This window comes from Pelophylax lessonae (genome assembly GCF_965119305.1).
Source record: "Pelophylax lessonae genome assembly, chromosome: 11".
Taxonomy (NCBI): domain Eukaryota; kingdom Metazoa; phylum Chordata; class Amphibia; order Anura; family Ranidae; genus Pelophylax; species Pelophylax lessonae.
In genome coordinates, this window is record NC_138778.1 from 19,489,039 (window position 1) to 19,507,897 (window position 18,859).

General features: G+C 46.2%; 1 protein-coding gene across 1 annotated transcript in view; it reads left to right on the forward strand.

The window, feature by feature from the left end:
• Positions 1-18,859, forward strand: part of SLC39A11 (solute carrier family 39 member 11) — a 401,122-nt gene that overhangs the window by 253,883 nt on the left and 128,380 nt on the right. The window contains exon 6 of the mRNA XM_082271821.1: positions 15,811-15,975. Within this exon, the coding sequence (XP_082127947.1) occupies positions 15,811-15,975 (165 nt within the window). The remainder of the gene's footprint in view (positions 1-15,810; positions 15,976-18,859) is intronic.

Consider the following 18,859-nt stretch of genomic DNA (forward strand, 5'->3'; position numbering starts at 1 on the left):
TATGCTGCAACTAGTCATCTCTTCAAGATGTTATTATGCTAGAGGGTGTCTGGGAATGTTTCCCTATTTGTGAGGTCAGGTACTGATGTTTGATGAGAAGACCTGGCTCACCATCGGCTTTCCAGTTCATCCCGAAGCTGTTCAGTTGGGTTGAAGCCAGGTACTGATGTTGGATGTTGAAACCAGGCTCGCCATTGGTGTTCTAGTTCATCCCAAAAGTGTTCAGTTGAGTTGAAGTCAGGTACTGAAGTTGGATGACAAGACCTGGCTCACCACCGTCATTCCAGTTCATCCCAAATGTGCTCAGTTGGGCTGAGGTCAGGTACTGAAGTTGGATGACAAGACCTGGCTCACCACCGGCATTCTAGTTCATCCCAAAGGTGTTCCGTTGGGCTGAAGTCAGGTACTGAAGTTGGATGACAAGACCTGGCTCACCACCGGCATTCCAGTTCACCCCAAAGGTGTTCCGTTGGGCTGAAAACAGGTACTGATGTTGGATGACAAGACCTGGCTCACCACCGGCATTCCAGTTCATCCCAAAGCTGTTCAGTTGGGTTGAAGCCAGGTACTGATGTTGGATGGGGAAACCAGGCTCACCGTTGGTGTACTAGTTCATCCCAAAAGTGTTCAGTGGGGTTGAAGTCAGGTACTGAAGTTGGATGACAAGACCTGGCTCACCACCGTCATTCCAGTTCATCCCAAATGTGCTCAGTTGGGCTGAAGTCAGGTACTGAAGTTGGATGACAAGACCTGGCTCACCACCGGCATTCCAGTTCACCCCAAAGGTGTTCCGTTGGGCTGAAAACAGGTACTGATGTTGGATGACAAGACCTGGCTCACAACCGGCATTCCAGTTCATCCCAAAGCTGTTCAGTTGGGTTGAAGCCAGGTACTGATGTTGGATGGGGAAACCAGGCTCACCGTTGGTGTACTAGTTCATCCCAAAAGTGTTCAGTGGGGTTGAAGTCAGGTACTGAAGTTGGATGACAAGACCTGGCTCACCACCGTCATTCCAGTTCATCCCAAATGTGCTCAGTTGGGCTGAAGTCAGGTACTGAAGTTGGATGACAAGACCTGGCTCACCACCGGGATTCCATTTCACCCCAAAGGTGTTTAGTCAGGTACTGATGTTGGATGACCAGACCTGGCTCACCATCGGGTTTCCAGTTCAACCCAACTGAACACCTTGGAGATTAAGTTAGGTACTGATGTTGGATGGGAAAACCAGAATCACCATTGGTGTTCCAGTTCATCCCAAAACTGTTCAGTAGGGTTGACGTCAGGTACTGATCTTGGATGGGGAAACCAGGCTCACCATTGGTGTTCTAGTTCATCCCAAAAGTGTTCAGTTGGGTTGAAGTTGGATGACAAGACCTGGCTCACCACCGGCATTCCAGTTCATCCCAAAGGTGTTCAGTTGGGCTGAAGTCAGGTACTGAAGTTGGATAACAAGACCTGTCTCACCACCGGCATTCCAGTTCACCCCAAAGGTGTTCCGTTGGGCTGAAAACAGGTACTGATGTTGGATGACAAGACCTGGCTCACCACCGGCATTCCAGTTCATCCCAAAGCTGTTCAGTTGGGTTGAAGCCAGGTACTGATGTTGGATGGGGAAACCAGGCTCACCGTTGGTGTACTAGTTCGTCCCAAAAGTGTTCAGTGGGGTTGAAGTCAGGTACTGAAGTTGGATGACAAGACCTGGCTCACCACCGTCATTCCAGTTCATCCCAAATGTGCTCAGTTGGGCTGAAGTCAGGTACTGAAGTTGGATGACAAGACCTGGCTCACCACCGGGATTCCAGTTCACCCCAAAGGTGTTTAGTCAGGTACTGATGTTGGATGACCAGACCTGGCTCACCATCGGGTTTCCAGTTCAACCCAACTGAACACCTTGGAGATTAAGTCAGGTACTGATGTTGGATGGGAAAACCAGAATCACCATTGGTGTTCCAGTTCATCCCAAAACTGTTCAGTAGGGTTGACGTCAGGTACTGATCTTGGATGGGGAAACCAGGCTCACCATTGGTGTTCTAGTTCATCCCAAAAGTGTTCAGTTGGGTTGAAGTTGGATGACAAGACCTGGCTCACCACCGGCATTCCAGTTCATCCCAAAGGTGTTCAGTTGGGTTGAAGTCAGGTACTGAAGTTGGCTGAGAAGATCTGGCTCACCATTGGTGTTCCAGTTCATCCCAAAGCTGTTCAGTAGGGTTAAGGCCAGGGCTCTGTGCAGAACACTCAAGTTCCTCCACACCAGACAGGTCACATCTTTCTTTATGGAGCTGGCTTTGTACACAGGGGCATAGTCATGCTGGAACAGAAAAGGGTCTTCACCAAACTGTTACCACAAGGTTGGAAGAGCACAATTGTCTACAATGTCTTTGTATGATGGTGTATTAACATTCCCCTTACTGGAGAAACCTGGACTCCATCATTTGGAGAGGGGTCTGCATCCTTTGGGCCATATAGTGTATCCGTTTGGAGTAGGATGATCCTATTACCATTATTGGTAAAATTCTTTAATCATGTACATCCAAAGGACAGGACAGATGTATGATAAGAAGACCTGGCTCTCCATTAGTGTTCCAGTTCATCTCAAAGGTTTTCAGTAGGGTTGAGGTCAGGGCTCTGTGCAGGACACTGGAGTTCCTCTACGCCAAACTGGTCACACCATGTCTTTATGGAGCTGGCTTTGTACACAGGGGAACAGTCATGGTGGAACAGAAAAGGGTCTTCAGACTGTTACCACAAGGTTGGAAGAGCGCAATTGTCTACAATGTCATGTTGTGGCATTTCCAGTACCTTACCCTGGAGACACCTGAACTCCATCATTTGGAGGTTGTGCTTTTAATTTTCTTTATAAACCTTAGAACAGAAATTTAATATGTTGCAGTTTACTATTCCTTAGACGGTCTGCACTACTTTTCCTAAATAATCTTTTATTGTTTGTATTTTATTTGTCACCAGGTGATCCTGCCAGTAACACACTTCCTGTCCTAGGGTGACGGCGCTAACTCATCATACTATATATATATTATGGAGGAGCAGCATTATCACAATAGGTTGAGGCTATGAAACACCCACCCCATCTCCATAACATAGGGGTGGGGCTCTGTAGTTCACAGAAAATAGTGGGAAAAAGTTTATTAGAAGTGCATCACAGGAAGTTCACAAGGTTTCTGGCAGGGTCAACTGATATTTGTTTGCACTTATCAAACAGATTTAATAAAATTATCTCTTTAACAGACCAAAAAGAGAACAAATAACGGGCATTCCATGTTGGGGTTTACATTGGATATAAAAAAAAAAAAACTTGGCAGAGTAACATTGTAAAGGACTATATATATATAATTTGAAACTGAACCAAAGGCAATTGGTCCAGATCCCTCACTGGCACCTTCTCCCCTGGTGTTGGTCTTCGGGCATCTCCATTGGCCGGCATGGGATGACACAACGCAGGAATCAGTCATACTGACACACAAGGGCCTTGCTGGCATCGTATCACAGAGGAGACATTGCGTTCTCTTCTGCCATGGTAGCCAGCCTGCTCACACTCTGCTATAAAATGACTTCAAGCGATATTAACATCTCATTTTTTTTTTTAATAACAAACATATTCTACTTACCTGCTCTGTGCAGTGGTTTTGCACAGATCAGCCATGATCCTCCTCTTCTCGCATCCTACGCTGGCGTTCCTGGCTCCTCCCTCCTGCCGGGTGCCCCCAGAGCAAGCAGCTTGCTGTGGGGGCATCCAGGCAGGCGCACTCCTGACCGGCAGCTTGTGTGTCCATTAACACAGGGAGCCTCGGCTCTGCCCCACCCCGCCCCCTCCATCTCCTGAAACTTCTTCAAGAAGCAGAATATACTGGACTATGGGAATTGTTGGAGAATAAAAATGACACACACGTAGGTTGAAGTGGATGGGCCTGTGCCTTTATTTTTCCACCCCAACCACTTTGTATAAACTAAGCCTAAGTGCTTCTCTTCGTTCTAGGTCTAGCTATGTTCATTATCACATTGTGGTTTATTATCAGAGAGGTGCTCAGTGATTTGTTACTTGCTTTCTTCCGTATTCCTGGAGATCAGCTGCAATCGATCATCATCAGCGTTCGATATCTTCTGCCTTGTTGGGCTCATTATCGGCCCTGATGACAATCTGTTGATTGATCTTCTCCTGTCTTGTACTTTCCTCATTATAGAATGGTCATTCCCTCCTTGTCGGCTTCTTTCTGCTGAGCCAAATGCACCCCACCCTACCGCTAATCACTGCTGCTATTCTCAATAGGATTATACTCTTTGAAAGAGTTTTATTGCCAATTAAAAGTCATAAGGTTGGCGTGGTCAGTTTTCCAATTTATTTCTTGTTGGTAGTCACCTGATACACATTCAAGTGTTTATTGCTTTGCATTATGTTACCTTCTATATCGTTGAGGCCAAACAGAATCTGTAATCTTGTTTGAACACTTTAAGGCCCCAGCATTGATGATGCCTTTCCAGATGTAGAAGCTGCCCAATCCATGTGCACTATTGCCCCCCCCCCCCATTCCGTCAGAGATGCCCGCATTTGAACCGAGCGCCGATAACAAGCCAGAAGGTCCCTCTCCTCTTTAGCCCAGAGGATGCGGTGCCCATGGTTGCCAAAAAGAATGTCAAACTTTGAAATTTCGATTTGTCTGACCACAAAACGGTTTTCCACTTTGCCTCAGACCATTTTAAATGAGCTTTGGCCCGGAGAACAGTTTCTCACTTTGCAACTGACCATTTTTAATGAGCTTTTGCCCAGAGAAGGCGGCGGCGTTTCTGGATCATGTTCAGATATGGCTTCTTTGAATGGTAGAACTTTACCCCACATGTTTGGATGGAAAGCAAACTTTGTTCACAGACAGTAATTTGTGGAATTATTCCTGAGCCCATGCAGTGATGTCTATCACAGAATCATGTCTGATTTTATTGCAGTGTGGTCTGAGGGTCTGAAGATCACTGGCATCCAATATTGGGTTTCGGCCTTTCTCCAGATTATTGGGATTTTTTTGATGATTTTACTGTAGATGAGGATATATTTAAAGTCTTTGCAATTTTATGTTGAGGAACAATATTCTGAAATTATTGGATACTTTTTAGACAAAGCTTTTCACACATTGATGAACCTTTGCCCATCTTTACTTCTGAGACACTCTTGACTCTTTAGGATGCTCTTTTTGTAATGTGTCTCCAGTCCCTGACTGTCCTCCGTACCAGTCTCCAGCAACTTCTTGAGCATATCTCCTGTGCTTACGATCTCCTTTAGTATGTCTGCAGTCTCTCATTATCTCTTGTATTATATCTGCAGTCTTTGACCATCTTCTGTATTATATCTGCAGCCTCTGACCATCTCCTGTACTATGCCTTCAGTCCCTGACCATCTCCTATAGCATGTCCCCAATATCCAGCGACCACTGCAGTATGTGTGCATTCTCTGACCATCTCCTGTAGTATGTCTCTAGTCCCTGACCATTTCCTCTAGTATATCCCCAATCCATGACCATCTCCTATAGTATGTCTGCAGTCCCTGGCCAACTCCTGTAGTATGTTCCCAATCCCTGACCATCTCCTGTAGTATGTCTCCAGTCCCTGATCATCTCTTGTAGTATGTTCCCAGTCCCTGACCATCTTCTGTAGTATGTCCCCAGTCCCTGACCATCTCCTGTAGTATGTCCCCAGTCCCTGACCATCTCCTGTAGTATGTCTCCAGTCCCTGACCATCTCCTGTAGTATGTCTCCAGTCCCTGACCATCTCCTGTAGTATGTCTCCAGTCCCTGACCATCTCCTGTAGTATGTCCCCAGTCCCTGACCATCTCCTGTAGTATGTTCCTAATCCCTGACCATTTCCTGTAGTATTTCTCCAGTCCCTGACCATCTCTTGTAGTATGTCTCCAGTTCCTGACCATCTCCTGTAGTATGTCTCCAGTCCCTGACCATCTCCTGTAGTATGTCTCCAGTCCCTGACCATCTCCTGTAGTATGTTCCTAATCCCTGACCATTTCCTGTAGTATTTCTCCAGTCCCTGACCATCTCTTGTAGTCTGTCTTCAGTCCCTGACCATCTCCTGTAGTATGTCTCCAGTCCCTGACCATCTCCTGTAGTATGTCTCCAGTCCCTGACCATCTCCTGTAGTATGTCTCCAGTAGTATGTCTCCAGTCCCTGACCATCTCCTGTAGTATGTCTCCAGTCCCTGACCATCTGCTTTAACATGTCCCCAATATCCAGCGACCTCTGCAGTATGTTTCCAGTCTTTGACCATCTACTATATAATGTCAACAGTCTTTGACAGTTCTCTTTAGTATACTCAGAATTTTACGTGCGTTCCTCTGGTAATTGCTGGAGCTGCACTTGGCCCCTTATATATTGAGTAAGTTGATCTCCAGTGTTCTGAAACCTCGCCATGTTTTTATGGTTGCACACAGACAGGAATAATAGTTGACAGGGATTCTAACACCCCCCCCCCCCCAAAAAAAACAAAAACAAATCTTTTGGCTGTACTTGGGGGCTTGTGGTGAGATCCCATTCCAGTGCATAAAGAGGTGGAACTGGAAACGGCAGTAAGTAAGCAGCACGCTCTCCTGGTAATATACCTCTTGTAGATCGTTGTACTAGGGTCAGTATGTATTTAGGTTACAATGTATTCATTATTGCGATATATATAATGATCATTATTTGGATAATAGCCTCCTTTTAAACTGTCAGCAAGTATGAACTTCTTTCAGTTCTAGAACTCTGCACTTCTTGGAAAGCAGTGGAGCCTCAAAGCTGCCGTGAGCCAGACTGAATTGAGCAGAGGAACATAATAGTAAAAAAATGACATCCCAGTTGCATAGCCCCCTCCAGGCTCACGGGCTACAGGTTTCTGCTCATTGCGAACATCTTTTTTCGAAGCTGCAAACTGAAGTGTTATTTTTTATTTCCTACTGCAAGTCACCTGGATGGCAGGCTAATTGGCTCCGGATCAAAACACCGTCTGCTTTGACTTCACAAGGCCTCAAACTCTGGCAGATCTACGGAGGAACAGCTGTCTGACGCCTCTCACAGCCATCAGCAAAGTGTCAGAGCTTGTATTATCATCCTACTTGTGGTGTCTCCAACTCCTCCTTTCTTAGCAATTCAAACGGCTGTTCAATGTGTATGAATCCTAAACTACTCAGCGAAAGAGAATCCTCTGATAGAGTCCAATATAGATCTTGATATCACTCGAGGGATCCCCAGTAGTAGGAAGGAGGTCCTAATTCCTCTATATAGATCTTCATTTTGTTAGAGGGGTCACCAGCAGGAGGAAGGATGTCCTGATTCTTCTATATAGATTATATCACTAGAGGGATCACCAGCCGGAGGACAGAGGTCCTGATTCCTCTATGTAGATCTTTATATCACTAGAGGAATCAACAAAGAAAGGAAGGAGGTCCTGATTCCTCTATATAGATTATATCACTACAGAGATCACCAGCAGGAGGAAGGAGGTCCTGATTCCTCAATATTGATCTTTAGATCACTAGAGGGGTCACCAGGAGGAGGAAGGATGTCCTGATTTCTCTATATAGATCTTTATATCGCTAGAGGGATCACCAGTGGTAGCATGTAGGTCTTGATTCCTCTATGTAGATCTTTATATCACCAGAGAGATCACTAGGAGGAGGAAGGAGGGCCTGTTTCCTCTATATAGATCTTTATATCGCTAGAGGGATCACCAACAGGAGGAAGGAGGTCCCAATTCCTCTGTATAGATATTTATATCACTAGAGGGATCACCAGGAGGAGGAGGAAACATGCCCTAAATCCCCTATATAGATCTTTATATTCCTAGAGGGATCACCAATAGGAGAAAGGAGGTTTTGATTCCTCTATATAGATCTTATATCACTAGAGGGATCACCAGCAGGAAGAAGGAGATCCCAAATCCTCTTTGTAGATCTCTATATCACTAGAGGTTCCGATTCCTATATAGAGCTTTATATCACTAGAGGGGGTCACCAGCATATGAAAGGAGGTCCTTATTCCTCTATAGATCTTTATATCACTAGGGGGATCACCACCAGGAAGGAGGAGGTCCGGATTACTCTATATAGATGTTTATATCACTAGAGGGGTCACCAGCAGAAAAAAGGAGGTCCTGATTCCTCTATATAGATCTTTACATCACTAGAGGGATAACCAGCAGGAGGAAGGAGGTCCTGATTCCTCTAAATAGATCTTTATACCGCTTTAGGGTCTCCAGCAGGAGGAAGGAGGTCCTGATTCCTCTATATAGATCTTTACATTGTTTTTTAAAAACTCCAAACAGTTCATAAGGTGCTGATGATAATCATCCCCGGTGTATAGATGTCAGTAGTTAACCACTTTAGCCCCAGCCCTATTTCGGACACTTTTTGTTCACAAGTTAAAACCAGTATTTTTTCCTAGAAAACTACTTAGAACCCCCAAACATTATATATATTTTTTTAGCAAAGACTCTGGAGAATAAAATGTCGGTCATTGCAAAATTTTTTGTCACGCGGTATTTGCGCAGCGGTCTTTAAAACGCCATTTTTTTGGAAAAAATTTGAAAAATCACATTTCACTGCATTTAAAAAATACTAAACAGTAAAGTTAGCCCATTTTTTTTGTATATTGTGAAAGATGATGTCACGCCGAGTAAATAGATACCAAACATGTTACGGTTTAAAATTGTGCCCCCCCGTGGGATGGCGACAAACTACGGTCAATAGAGATCTCAATCTGCGACGCTTTAAATTTATTTAACGGTTACCAGTTTAGAGTTAGTGTGTAGCTCTTTTTTTTTAATTATTGCCCACGCTCTGGCGATCGCGGCGATACCTCACATGTGTGGTTTGAACAGCGATTTCATTTGCGGCTCGACTTGCGTATACGTTTTTTTTTGTGCGCGAGCTAACGGTGACGGGGACGGCTAAATTTTTTTTTTTTTTTTTTTCCTATTTATTTTTTCTTTTTTTTTAAACTTTATTACAGGTTTTTTAAAAAAAAAAAAAAATCTGATCACTTTTATTGCTGTCACAAGCAATGTAAACATCCCTGGTGACAGCAATATGTAGTGACAGGTACACTTTATGGAGGGATCGAGGGTCTAAAAGACCCTAGACCCCTCCACTACACTTCCCTGTATGCAAAACGCCGAAAACGGCATTTTTGCATACAGCCGTTTTTCAAATCTGCCGCCTTTTGCAGCACAGTAACCCGGAAGTGACGTCATGGACGCCGCCTCCGGGTTACGTCATCGGAGACCCGATCGATGCCGTTTCCGGCATTCATCGGGACTCCATCCAGCCGGCGGACGTGCCGGCTGGGTGCTCGGGGCTCCCGGTGGGACGGTAGCCCCGAGCAAAGCCGCGGGAGGGGGGGGACGTCCCCTCCCGCCCCCCGGGTAACGATCGAGCGGCTCCCGAGCCGCATCGATCGTTACCGACGGAAAGCCGACCGTCAGCTTCAAACAACGGTACCGGGATGATGCCTCTAGCTAGAGGCATCATCCCGGTATAACCCCGCAAAGTCTGCTGACGTAGAGGTTACGTGACTGGTAGTAAAGTGGTTAAGTTCCAACCTTCACCGCACCAAACGTGACCCCCCCTCAGAGTGGGCACTCACCGGAAATATTATAAACACACGCCTGTAAGCATAGGTAGCTTAGACCCTTTACAACTTTGGATATTCACGTCACTTCCACATACGTATTCCAATTTTGGATTCAGATGTGTCATGTAAATAAAGATGGGGGCACAATAGCGTGATATTGTTTCAACATTTATTGCACAAATCACACCCAAAAAACACCCCAAATCCAATATGCTTACATATAAACAGAATTTTTCAAGCAGAATAAAAGTAACTGGGTTATATGTAAGCATATTGGATTTGGGGTGTTTTTTGGGTGTGATTTGTGCAATGAGCTCCTTGTCAACTGGTGGAACGCTGGCACTCGTGGGTCCTGGGATCCTGAAGTCACTCCTGGCGGTGATGCGGGATGCTACGGCGACGCGTTATCGGCCACGGCCTGAGGAAGGAGCGCATGCTCCGATAACGCGTCGCCGTAGCATCCCGCATCACCGCCAGGAGTGACTTCAGGATCCCAGGACCCACGAGTGCCAGCGTTCCACCAGTTGACAAGGAGCCCGAGGCCATCCCTGTACACACGGAGGAACCCCCTGCCGCTCTCACCGGGATCCACTGCCTCCACCACCAGGACCCGCTCCAGTGATGCTCCTGATGATCAACATTACTTGACTAACTGCATCTTATTCACCGACTAAATGTGAGTGTAATACTGCTGCACATACTTCAATAAATGTCTTCCGGTGAGTGCCCACTCTGAGGGGGGTCACGTTTGGTGTGGTGAAGGTTGGAAGTTTATTTCCCGGGGAGTGCCCACTCTGAGGGGGGTCACGTTTGGTGTGGTGAAGGTTGGAACTTAACTACTGACATCTATACACCGGGGATGATTATCATCAGCACCTTATGAACTGTTTGGAGTTTTTAAAAAACGGTTTTATTGTGTCTGAAGACAGTTTTGTTCCTTTTAAGGATTTTATGGTGATATATCGTGCGCTGCTGGATGCATTAAGTGCTGGGCTATACTTTTATGTACTTTTACAGTATTTATTTCATCATTTTACATACATTGTTTTTAACACAGCGGCTGCGATCAGCAACAATTTCTATGCTATTTAATGTTATTTATTGTCAACACCTTTATCTAGTGTGTGGTTTATCTCCTTCACTAAGAGCGCTGGGCGAGTGTTTGTAGTCCTATTTTGGTCCCAACCACTTTATTTTCAGATCTTTACATCACTAGAGGTATTACCAGCAGGAGGAAAGAGGTCCTGATTCTTCTGCATTACCCTTTTTAATAATTTTACCCCAGAGGAACCCTTGAAATGACATTTAGGTCTCAGAGAACCCTTGCTAAATCCAATTCATTGGCGGTCAATCCGACCAAATCAGTGGTCAGTGGGAAAAATGCCCCACAAAAGTAGTGACTTGATGAAGATTACCTCCACCACAAGCCTTAGTTTTTACTAGATTAAAGTTCTCCCCTACAGTGGAAAGGTTAAAAAAGAAAAAACGACCAAAACAGAATAATAAAAAGGGGCAGACTTGATGGACCACCTGTTTTTTTTTTTTTCCTACCATCACTCTTCTCTGTTTCAGGTGCAGTCAGGTGAGACTGGAATGTATTTGCTATAACAGCAGTTTGTAAAACACAGCTCTAGGCTGAATGCTATCACTTATTTGTAGATCGGAACTCAGTCACCCAAATCTCATATGAGCTTTAACACATTATTGTATTTTCAAAAGTTGTTTTCAGTACTTTCAAATCTGCAGCTTTCATTAAAAATTCATTGTGTTCCTGCCAATAAGTTTTTTGTTTTTTTTTGGCACTTCCTGTGATAGGGTGACAAGCCTTTGTCCCTGTCTCCTTCATTGTCGAATTAGGGCAGAAAGTGTGGTGTTGGTGGGATCACCAGGTAAAAAAAAAAAAAGAATCTAATGCAGCCGCTACATATAAGGGCTGGTAAGGCTCCATGAACGCTGGGCCTGGTGTATGGGGCTTCGGCATTTAGGTGCGGGTGAAAGCTACAGATGCACTGTCCAGCCCTGCCCCCAGCAGCCTATAAAAGTCTCTGAGAGGCTTGGTGGTTGCTGTGGCTGGAAGGTGCATTGAGTGCTAATAATGTTTAGGGCATTATGGGCCCATGAAGGAATGCCCGGGATGGTAGACTACTTACTGCCCCATTCATAAGTGCCACTTGATGCATGGCCTAGCCACAGCAGCTTTCATCCTTGCATAGGCTTCATTTACAAATGTGTGTTTTTTCCATGTTTTTACACTCCCCCCACCCACTTCCACTTAAATGTGTTGCTTAGCCCAGGAGCCTGCATTCACTATATCTGGTCTCCCCAGGAGCCTGCATTCACTATATCTGCTCTCCCCAGGACCCTTCATTCACTATATCCGCTCTCTCCAGGAGCCTGCATTCACTATATCTGGTCTCCCCAGGACCCTGCATTCTCTATATCTGATCTCCCCAGGAGCCTGCAGTCACTATATCTGGTCTCCCCAGGACCCTGCATTCACTATATCTGCTCTCCCCAGGACCCTGCATTCACTATATCTGCTCTCCCCAGGAGCCTACATTCACTATATCTGGTCTCCCCAGGAGCCTGCATTCACTATATCTGGTCTCCCCAGGACTCTGCATTCACTATATCTGCTCTCCCACAGTACACAGAACAAGGAAATGCAATTATTTTAGTAAATAACTACTGCGAAATACCTTTTCTCATCAGCAGTTAGAGCAGTCTTGTGACTTCTATCAGTGTCTGCTTAAAGCTGGTAGGAGGAGTTTTTCTTCTCCTCGGAGGCTGCAGGACCCTCTGTCTGGACAGTGCTGATTGGCCCTGTGCTGAGCACACACACCCTCCAAAGAAAAAAAAAAAAACTCTCTAGCAATACACACCAAACTGAGCATGTGCAGCCTATCCCCAGGCTCTGTACTATTGGGAGATGGTTTGGGGACAGTGGAAGAAGGGGAGAATCAGAGAAGACAGGATCAAACAGGCTTTTTACACAATGCAGAGGAATAACCCCTTAGGTTCCAATGTTAGTATAACAAGCATGCTTAATTGCATAAACAGACTGATTTAAGGTTGTGGGTTTAGTAAAATCCCATACACACAATCCGAAAATCGGACGAAGGATCGTTTGTTTTTTTTTTATGCATGCTAGTCTCATATCGTACATGAAGAGTTTACTAAATTTACGAAAATTCTCGTACAACAGAAAACAAATTTGGAAGTGATGAAATGTGTTGTAGCGTATTTGTATTGTTTTTGCGAACGACAACTGTACTGAATAAACGAAAATCATACGTTTGGGTATTTTCATGCTTGTCCGATCGGATAATATCTGATGAACTGTCATGATCGGCTTTCGAAGGCTCTGTATTAACGATCCAATTTTCGTAGATCACTTTGAAAGCAGTGTTTTTCGTCCGGTTTTGGAACGGGCCTTTAGGGCTCTTTCACACAGGCGGACCGTTCAGATCCGCCTGTCAGTTTTTTGGCCAATCTGAACGGTCCCCCCATGCATCCCTATGGGGCATCGGATGTCAGTGGAGACATGTCCGCTGACATCCGATCCGTCAAATCTAGCCGACGGGCCGTTCCCATCCGATTCCCCCCTAGAGTTGCATGGGGACCTGACAACTGTGTCTCCGCACACAGCATGGAGAACAGCTGTCACCCGCCTCCTCAGTGGGGGATCGGCAGATCGATCCCCCGCTGAGATAAATGGAGTCCTTTCAACGGACGGAGTGTGTGAAAGGGGCCTTACACTTTAAACTGCAAAGGCAGTGGAGGGGGGTATACATATGCCATGGCCACAATGCTTTGCATCAAGGCACTGCAGAAATGACCTCGCTGCCGTGTTTTGGAGAGTAGGTCATGTTCACTGGACAGTATTATTCAGCTGAATGGGGGCACCATAGGTGAGCGCAGCCTATTGCATTAGGGTGTGCCCCCGAAAGCTGAAACAAACATGCCTTTCTCTGCAGTCTCTGTTGCACTGGACATTAAATGAACAGGATAGTGCTCTGTGCTGAGTTACTTCCTGTTCATATGAAAACTGAAGCATAGTAAACACATTTTACTATGCTTCAGTTATGAATGAACACAGTGAGTGAGTGTGTATTCATTTAGAAACGGAAGGGGCTGGTAAATTACATATTTCCCTACCCTACCCCCCCCCCCCTTATGTAAATTCCCCACATCAGCCAGGGGGGAGAGGAGAGGAGGGAAGCTAGCAGTATTTCGGTAAGGGGAGTGCAACATGGGGGAAAGCCAAGTCACTAGGGGGACTCGGCACCACACGCAGTGATTAGGGTGTGCCCAGGCACAGCTGGCACATAACCTGCACATGCCTATGGGGGTGCTCTGAATCATGTGCAGTGCAGGAGGTTACGATGTGCTGGTGTGGGGTTACAACAGGCAGTGAAAAAGCAATAAAACTCACTGCCAATCAACTGCCCTCTGAGGAACAATCGGAAAGGAGATCACTCATCAGAGGGCCCCACATATGTAAATGAGCCCATAGAGTTTTCCAGGCTGATGGCAGCTGGCTGGATGGTGCAGATGTGCATCCGGAACCCTCTTGTTTCTGGGCCATTCTTGTTCTCTGGTTTAGATATTCTTTTATCAATGCGTGAAAGCTTTGTGAATTGGGCCTGTTGGCTCCTGAGACGTATATATTTCTGCCTGCTGATCCTCCTATAATCAGTCGGTTTGCAAATCTTGACTATTCTGCATACTTTTACTAACATTTGAAGACTTAAATGTAACTCAGACATATCTTTAGAGGTTTCATTTGAAACAAGAATAAGTCTCAAACGAGTGATTTCTGTGGGAAGGGGGAATATCTGCAGAGTGCAGCAATGCTTCTCATGCCTCACTAATTTGGAGAGCTGACTACACAGCTGAGGCTTGCCTGGCAGTCTGAGGATTGCTAATTACAGAGGACCTTGCTTTATTATCACATGAAAATAATGAAATACAAGAAATCTGATTTAAATGTCTCCCGAAATGTTACTCCTCATCTCCCGAAGCTGCTGCGGCTAATTGTTTCAGTAAACCTCAACACAAAATTATACAAACTATATATTCAGCTCTCTGCGGGTCATACAACTTTTTCAGGGATGAGCTGAAAACACCTGAGTTTGGTTTGTAGAGGTTCGACCGAACAGATCAAAAGCTCGGATACCAGATCCGAACCAAAGTCAGTGGGAGCCGAATCTGTCAAATCAACTTTCCCTATTTTTAAGGCTAAAATCTAAGGGATTTGTTGAAGTGACTGGAGGGGCTGGCCACTGCTCCAGGCTCTTTGGATTTATAACTATGCTCCTGATGGGCAGGGTGAAATGCGTCGGGGGGGTAGGGGGTGGGGTTTGTGGATCTGTACAAGCTGAGGCCGCCACACATTTACACTGATACAGATCGGGCCAGGGGAACGGCATTTTTTGCTTCACAAGTTCTTTGCATCTGGTACAGATTTTAAGGGAGTACCCCAAACAAAATATGGAGTGGGGTCCCCCCTCAAGTCTATACCAGACTCTTAATTCAAACAGGACAGGAAAGAGGGGTGAGGGCACCTCCTAAACCATATCAGGCCACATGGCCCTCCCTTATGTTAATGAAGACAAGGACCTTTTCCCCACAACCCTGCCCTGTGGTTGTAGGGGTGCGGGGGGGGGGATTAGATTATGGAAGCCCCCTTTAGGATAAAGGGGCCTCCAGATATCTGTTACCCTAATCTCTACGTGAATGAGTAAGGGGCACATAGGACCCCTACTCAGTCACAAAAAAAGTTATTAAACAAATAAATATCAACACCCCCCACCCCCCCACAAAAGAAAAAAAAAATAGCCTTGATCACAATGAATGTCACTCGTCAAAAGAAAAACCAACCATATATGTGAATGAGGCCATTGACCACGCTGGTTGTTGGTGGATGGCATTGGTAAATGGACATCCTTCACCCAGGAAATGTGGCTTGCTGCAGCTTCTAATTCACATTGTGAGAAGCTCAGAGTGTGCGGTGAGATCACAGTAGGTCATTTCAGTCCAGGAGAGGAGCCTTGTTTAGTAATTTGAACTGTTTTGTAATTTTCGTTGGATGTTTATAGCGTTCCTGAAAGATTTAATGATGGCATGCTTACTTCAAAGGTCTGTAGTGTTGGAATTCAGTCTTCTCACTCCATTACTTTTGTATCTACAGATAAGATTGAGAATGGTGATGTTTACCAGAGGAAAAGGGGGGCCCATTCTTCGCCGGGAGATGACCTGTCACTGATGAGTGCCCGAGAATCCACCAACAAAGGTGGGAACAGCTGGAGACGGATCATGCTTCTCATCCTGGCCATCACCATACACAACATTCCAGGTAGGACTCATGTCCGGCCATCTGCAGACATCATCACCTATGTGTAGGAATGGTTTACCAAAGAATCTGTATATAAAACCACTGGTAATTGAAAGCTTTATATTACACTGGGAAGGTTTTGTCTGTTGGGGCACAGAAAGATTTGTGACAATACATGAAATACATTCTCTGATTTACAGCTGGGTGTTTGTTTCAGAACTTTGTTTAAAATCACTTTTTCTCTTTTCTTCATTGACGGACACAGCTCCTTAGGATTCTTGACCATTGGGTTATACTGCCCGCTATAGGAGGAGAACACTAGGCAGAAAAAAGAGCTTGACTACGCCTATATGCAGTCCCAGGGTGTATACTCCCTGTCTCTTCTATAGCTGCCCAGTTTTTTTTTTTTTTCTGCCTAGTCAAGAGGAAAGACCTAGTTCCTTGCTGGGACCCTGTTCTGGCAAGCCGAGATAGAGCGGGATTCTCTAGACCCGCGGACAAGGCTCCTTCAGCATGCAGGTGCGCCCTCACCCATGTCTGGGGGACATCTTCGCTGGTTTCCGGGCCTGTGGACCTCCTTGGTGCAAGACAAATGGATCCACAAAGTGATATGGTCCGGCTAGAAGATTGAGTTTCGTTATTACCCTCCAGAAAGATTCTTTCCTTCCAATGTGCGCCTATCCCCGGACGATTACAAGCTCTCTTCAGGGCAGTGCAATACCTGCTGCTTCAGGGTGTGATCATCCCGGTTGTGGCTTTTTATTCAAACCTGTTCACGGTCCCAAAAGAAGAGGGCAAGGTGTGTCCAATTCTGGATCTCAAGGCCCTGAACTGATTTGCGTGGGTACAGAAGCTCAAAATGGAGTCCATTTGCACTGTAGTGGCATCCCTACATCAGGGGGATTTTCTTGCCTCTAGCGACATCAAGGATGCTTACTTGCACATTCCAATCTGTGCCCGTCACCATTGTTTCCTCAGTTTTGCTGTAGGAGAGGAGCATTATCAGTTTGTGGCGTTACCCTTTGGTCTCGCCTCTGCCCCTCGGGTCTTCACAAAAGTGTTGGCTCCGGTTCTGGCATTGCTACATTAGCAGGGAATTGCAGTACTGGGTTACATGGACGACCTCCTCTTGCAAGCGGAGTCCTCTTCGGTTCTGTGAGACGATGTGGAGATTACTATACAGACCCTCAGGGAGTTCGGTTTGCTTCTGCATTACCAGAAGTCTGCTCTGATTCCATCCAGAAAATTGGATTATCTGGGTCTGGATTCAGTTCTAGCCAGAGTTTTCCTTCCTCTGGACAAACTCCAGAAGTTGCATGCTGCGATTCATCTCCTGCTGTCCAGCAGATGGTCATCCCTCCGGACTTGCATGCGAGTGCTGGGCCTGATGGTATCTGCCTTCAAGGCGGTTCCGTTTGCACAGTTTCATACGAGATCCCTGCAAAGGGAGATCTTGGTCAAATGGGACAAGTGCCTGAAGTCTCTGCACCATCAGACTTGGCTGAGCCAGGAAACCAAAGGGTCTCTGGCCTGGTGGCTTTGCTCTCTGACTCTTTGACAGGTCAAATCATTTCTCCGCTTGTATTGGACCGCGGTCACCATGGATGCCAGTCTTTCCGGGTAGGGTGGTGTCCTGAGTCGGAGCTCTGCTCAGGGTGTTTGGACACTGGAAGAGTCCAGACTAACGATAAATGTCCTGGAGCTCCGGGCGATCAGACCTATGCCTGGATCACTGGATGAATCGTCTCCGGGGCCATCTAGTGCAGATTCAGTCAGACAATGTCACAGCGTTGGCTTATGTCAATCACCGGGGTGGAACAAGATGTGTGTTAGCAGCTCTGTTGGTAGCAAGCATTCTACGGTGGGCAGAGCGCTTTTTTCCGGCCCTCTCCACCGTACACATTCCAGGAGTGAAAAAGTGGCAGGTGGATTACCTCAGTCGGCAGGCATTGGACTAAGAGGAGTGGTCCCTTCACCCGGACGTGTTTCATTAGATATGTCTCCGGTGGGGCACCCCCCGAGGTGGATCTGTTGGCGTTCCAGCTTAACGGAAAAGTCACAAGTTTCATGGCAAAGTCACAGGATCCTCTGATGGACGCCACAGACGCTCTGGTGGCCCCATGGGGCCAGTATCTTCTGACCTACGCTTTCCCTCCTTTCAAGCTCCTGCCAAAGCTCTTGTGCAGAATCGAGGCAGATAGGATTCCAATCATTCCAGTGGCCGCACTGGCCCTGCCATTCTTTGTACGTTAACCTGGTGCAGCTGGTCGCCGACGTCCCTTGGAGACTGCCTCTCAGGGAGGATCTTCTGTCCCAAGGGCCGATCTTCCATCCTTCTTTACAGTCGCTGGCTTTGACTGCATGGCTGTTGAAAGCCAGGTGCTAAAGGATAGAGGTTTACCTGGGTCAGTGTTTCAGAAACTGTTAAAAGCTAGGAAGTCTACCTCTAGGAATATCTACCATCATACGTTGAAGGTGTACATTTCGTGGTGTGAGTGGATGGGAGTTCACCCTTGCTCTTTTTCGGTGGCTCGTGTTTTGACCTTCCTTCAATGGGGGGTTGAGCAGAAATTGGCCCCGAGTACCATCAAGGGCCAGGTGTCGACCTTGGCAGTCTTCTTTCAACTACCCCTGACCCACTCCCTGGTGTGTACCTTTATTTAAGGGGTTCGACATCTGACTCCACCGGTGCGATCTTCTCTACTGCCCTGGGATCTGAACTTGGTGCTTTCAGTTCTCCAGAAGCCTCCCTTTGAAAATATTCAGGGGATTCCTTGGCTTACCCTTTCCCAGAAGGTGGCCTTTTTGGTGGTTATCACCTCTGCTCGCAGGGTGTCGGAACTGGTGGCATCATCTTGTCGTACCCCTTACTTGGTGGTCCCTAAAGTTAAGGTGATTTTTTCAC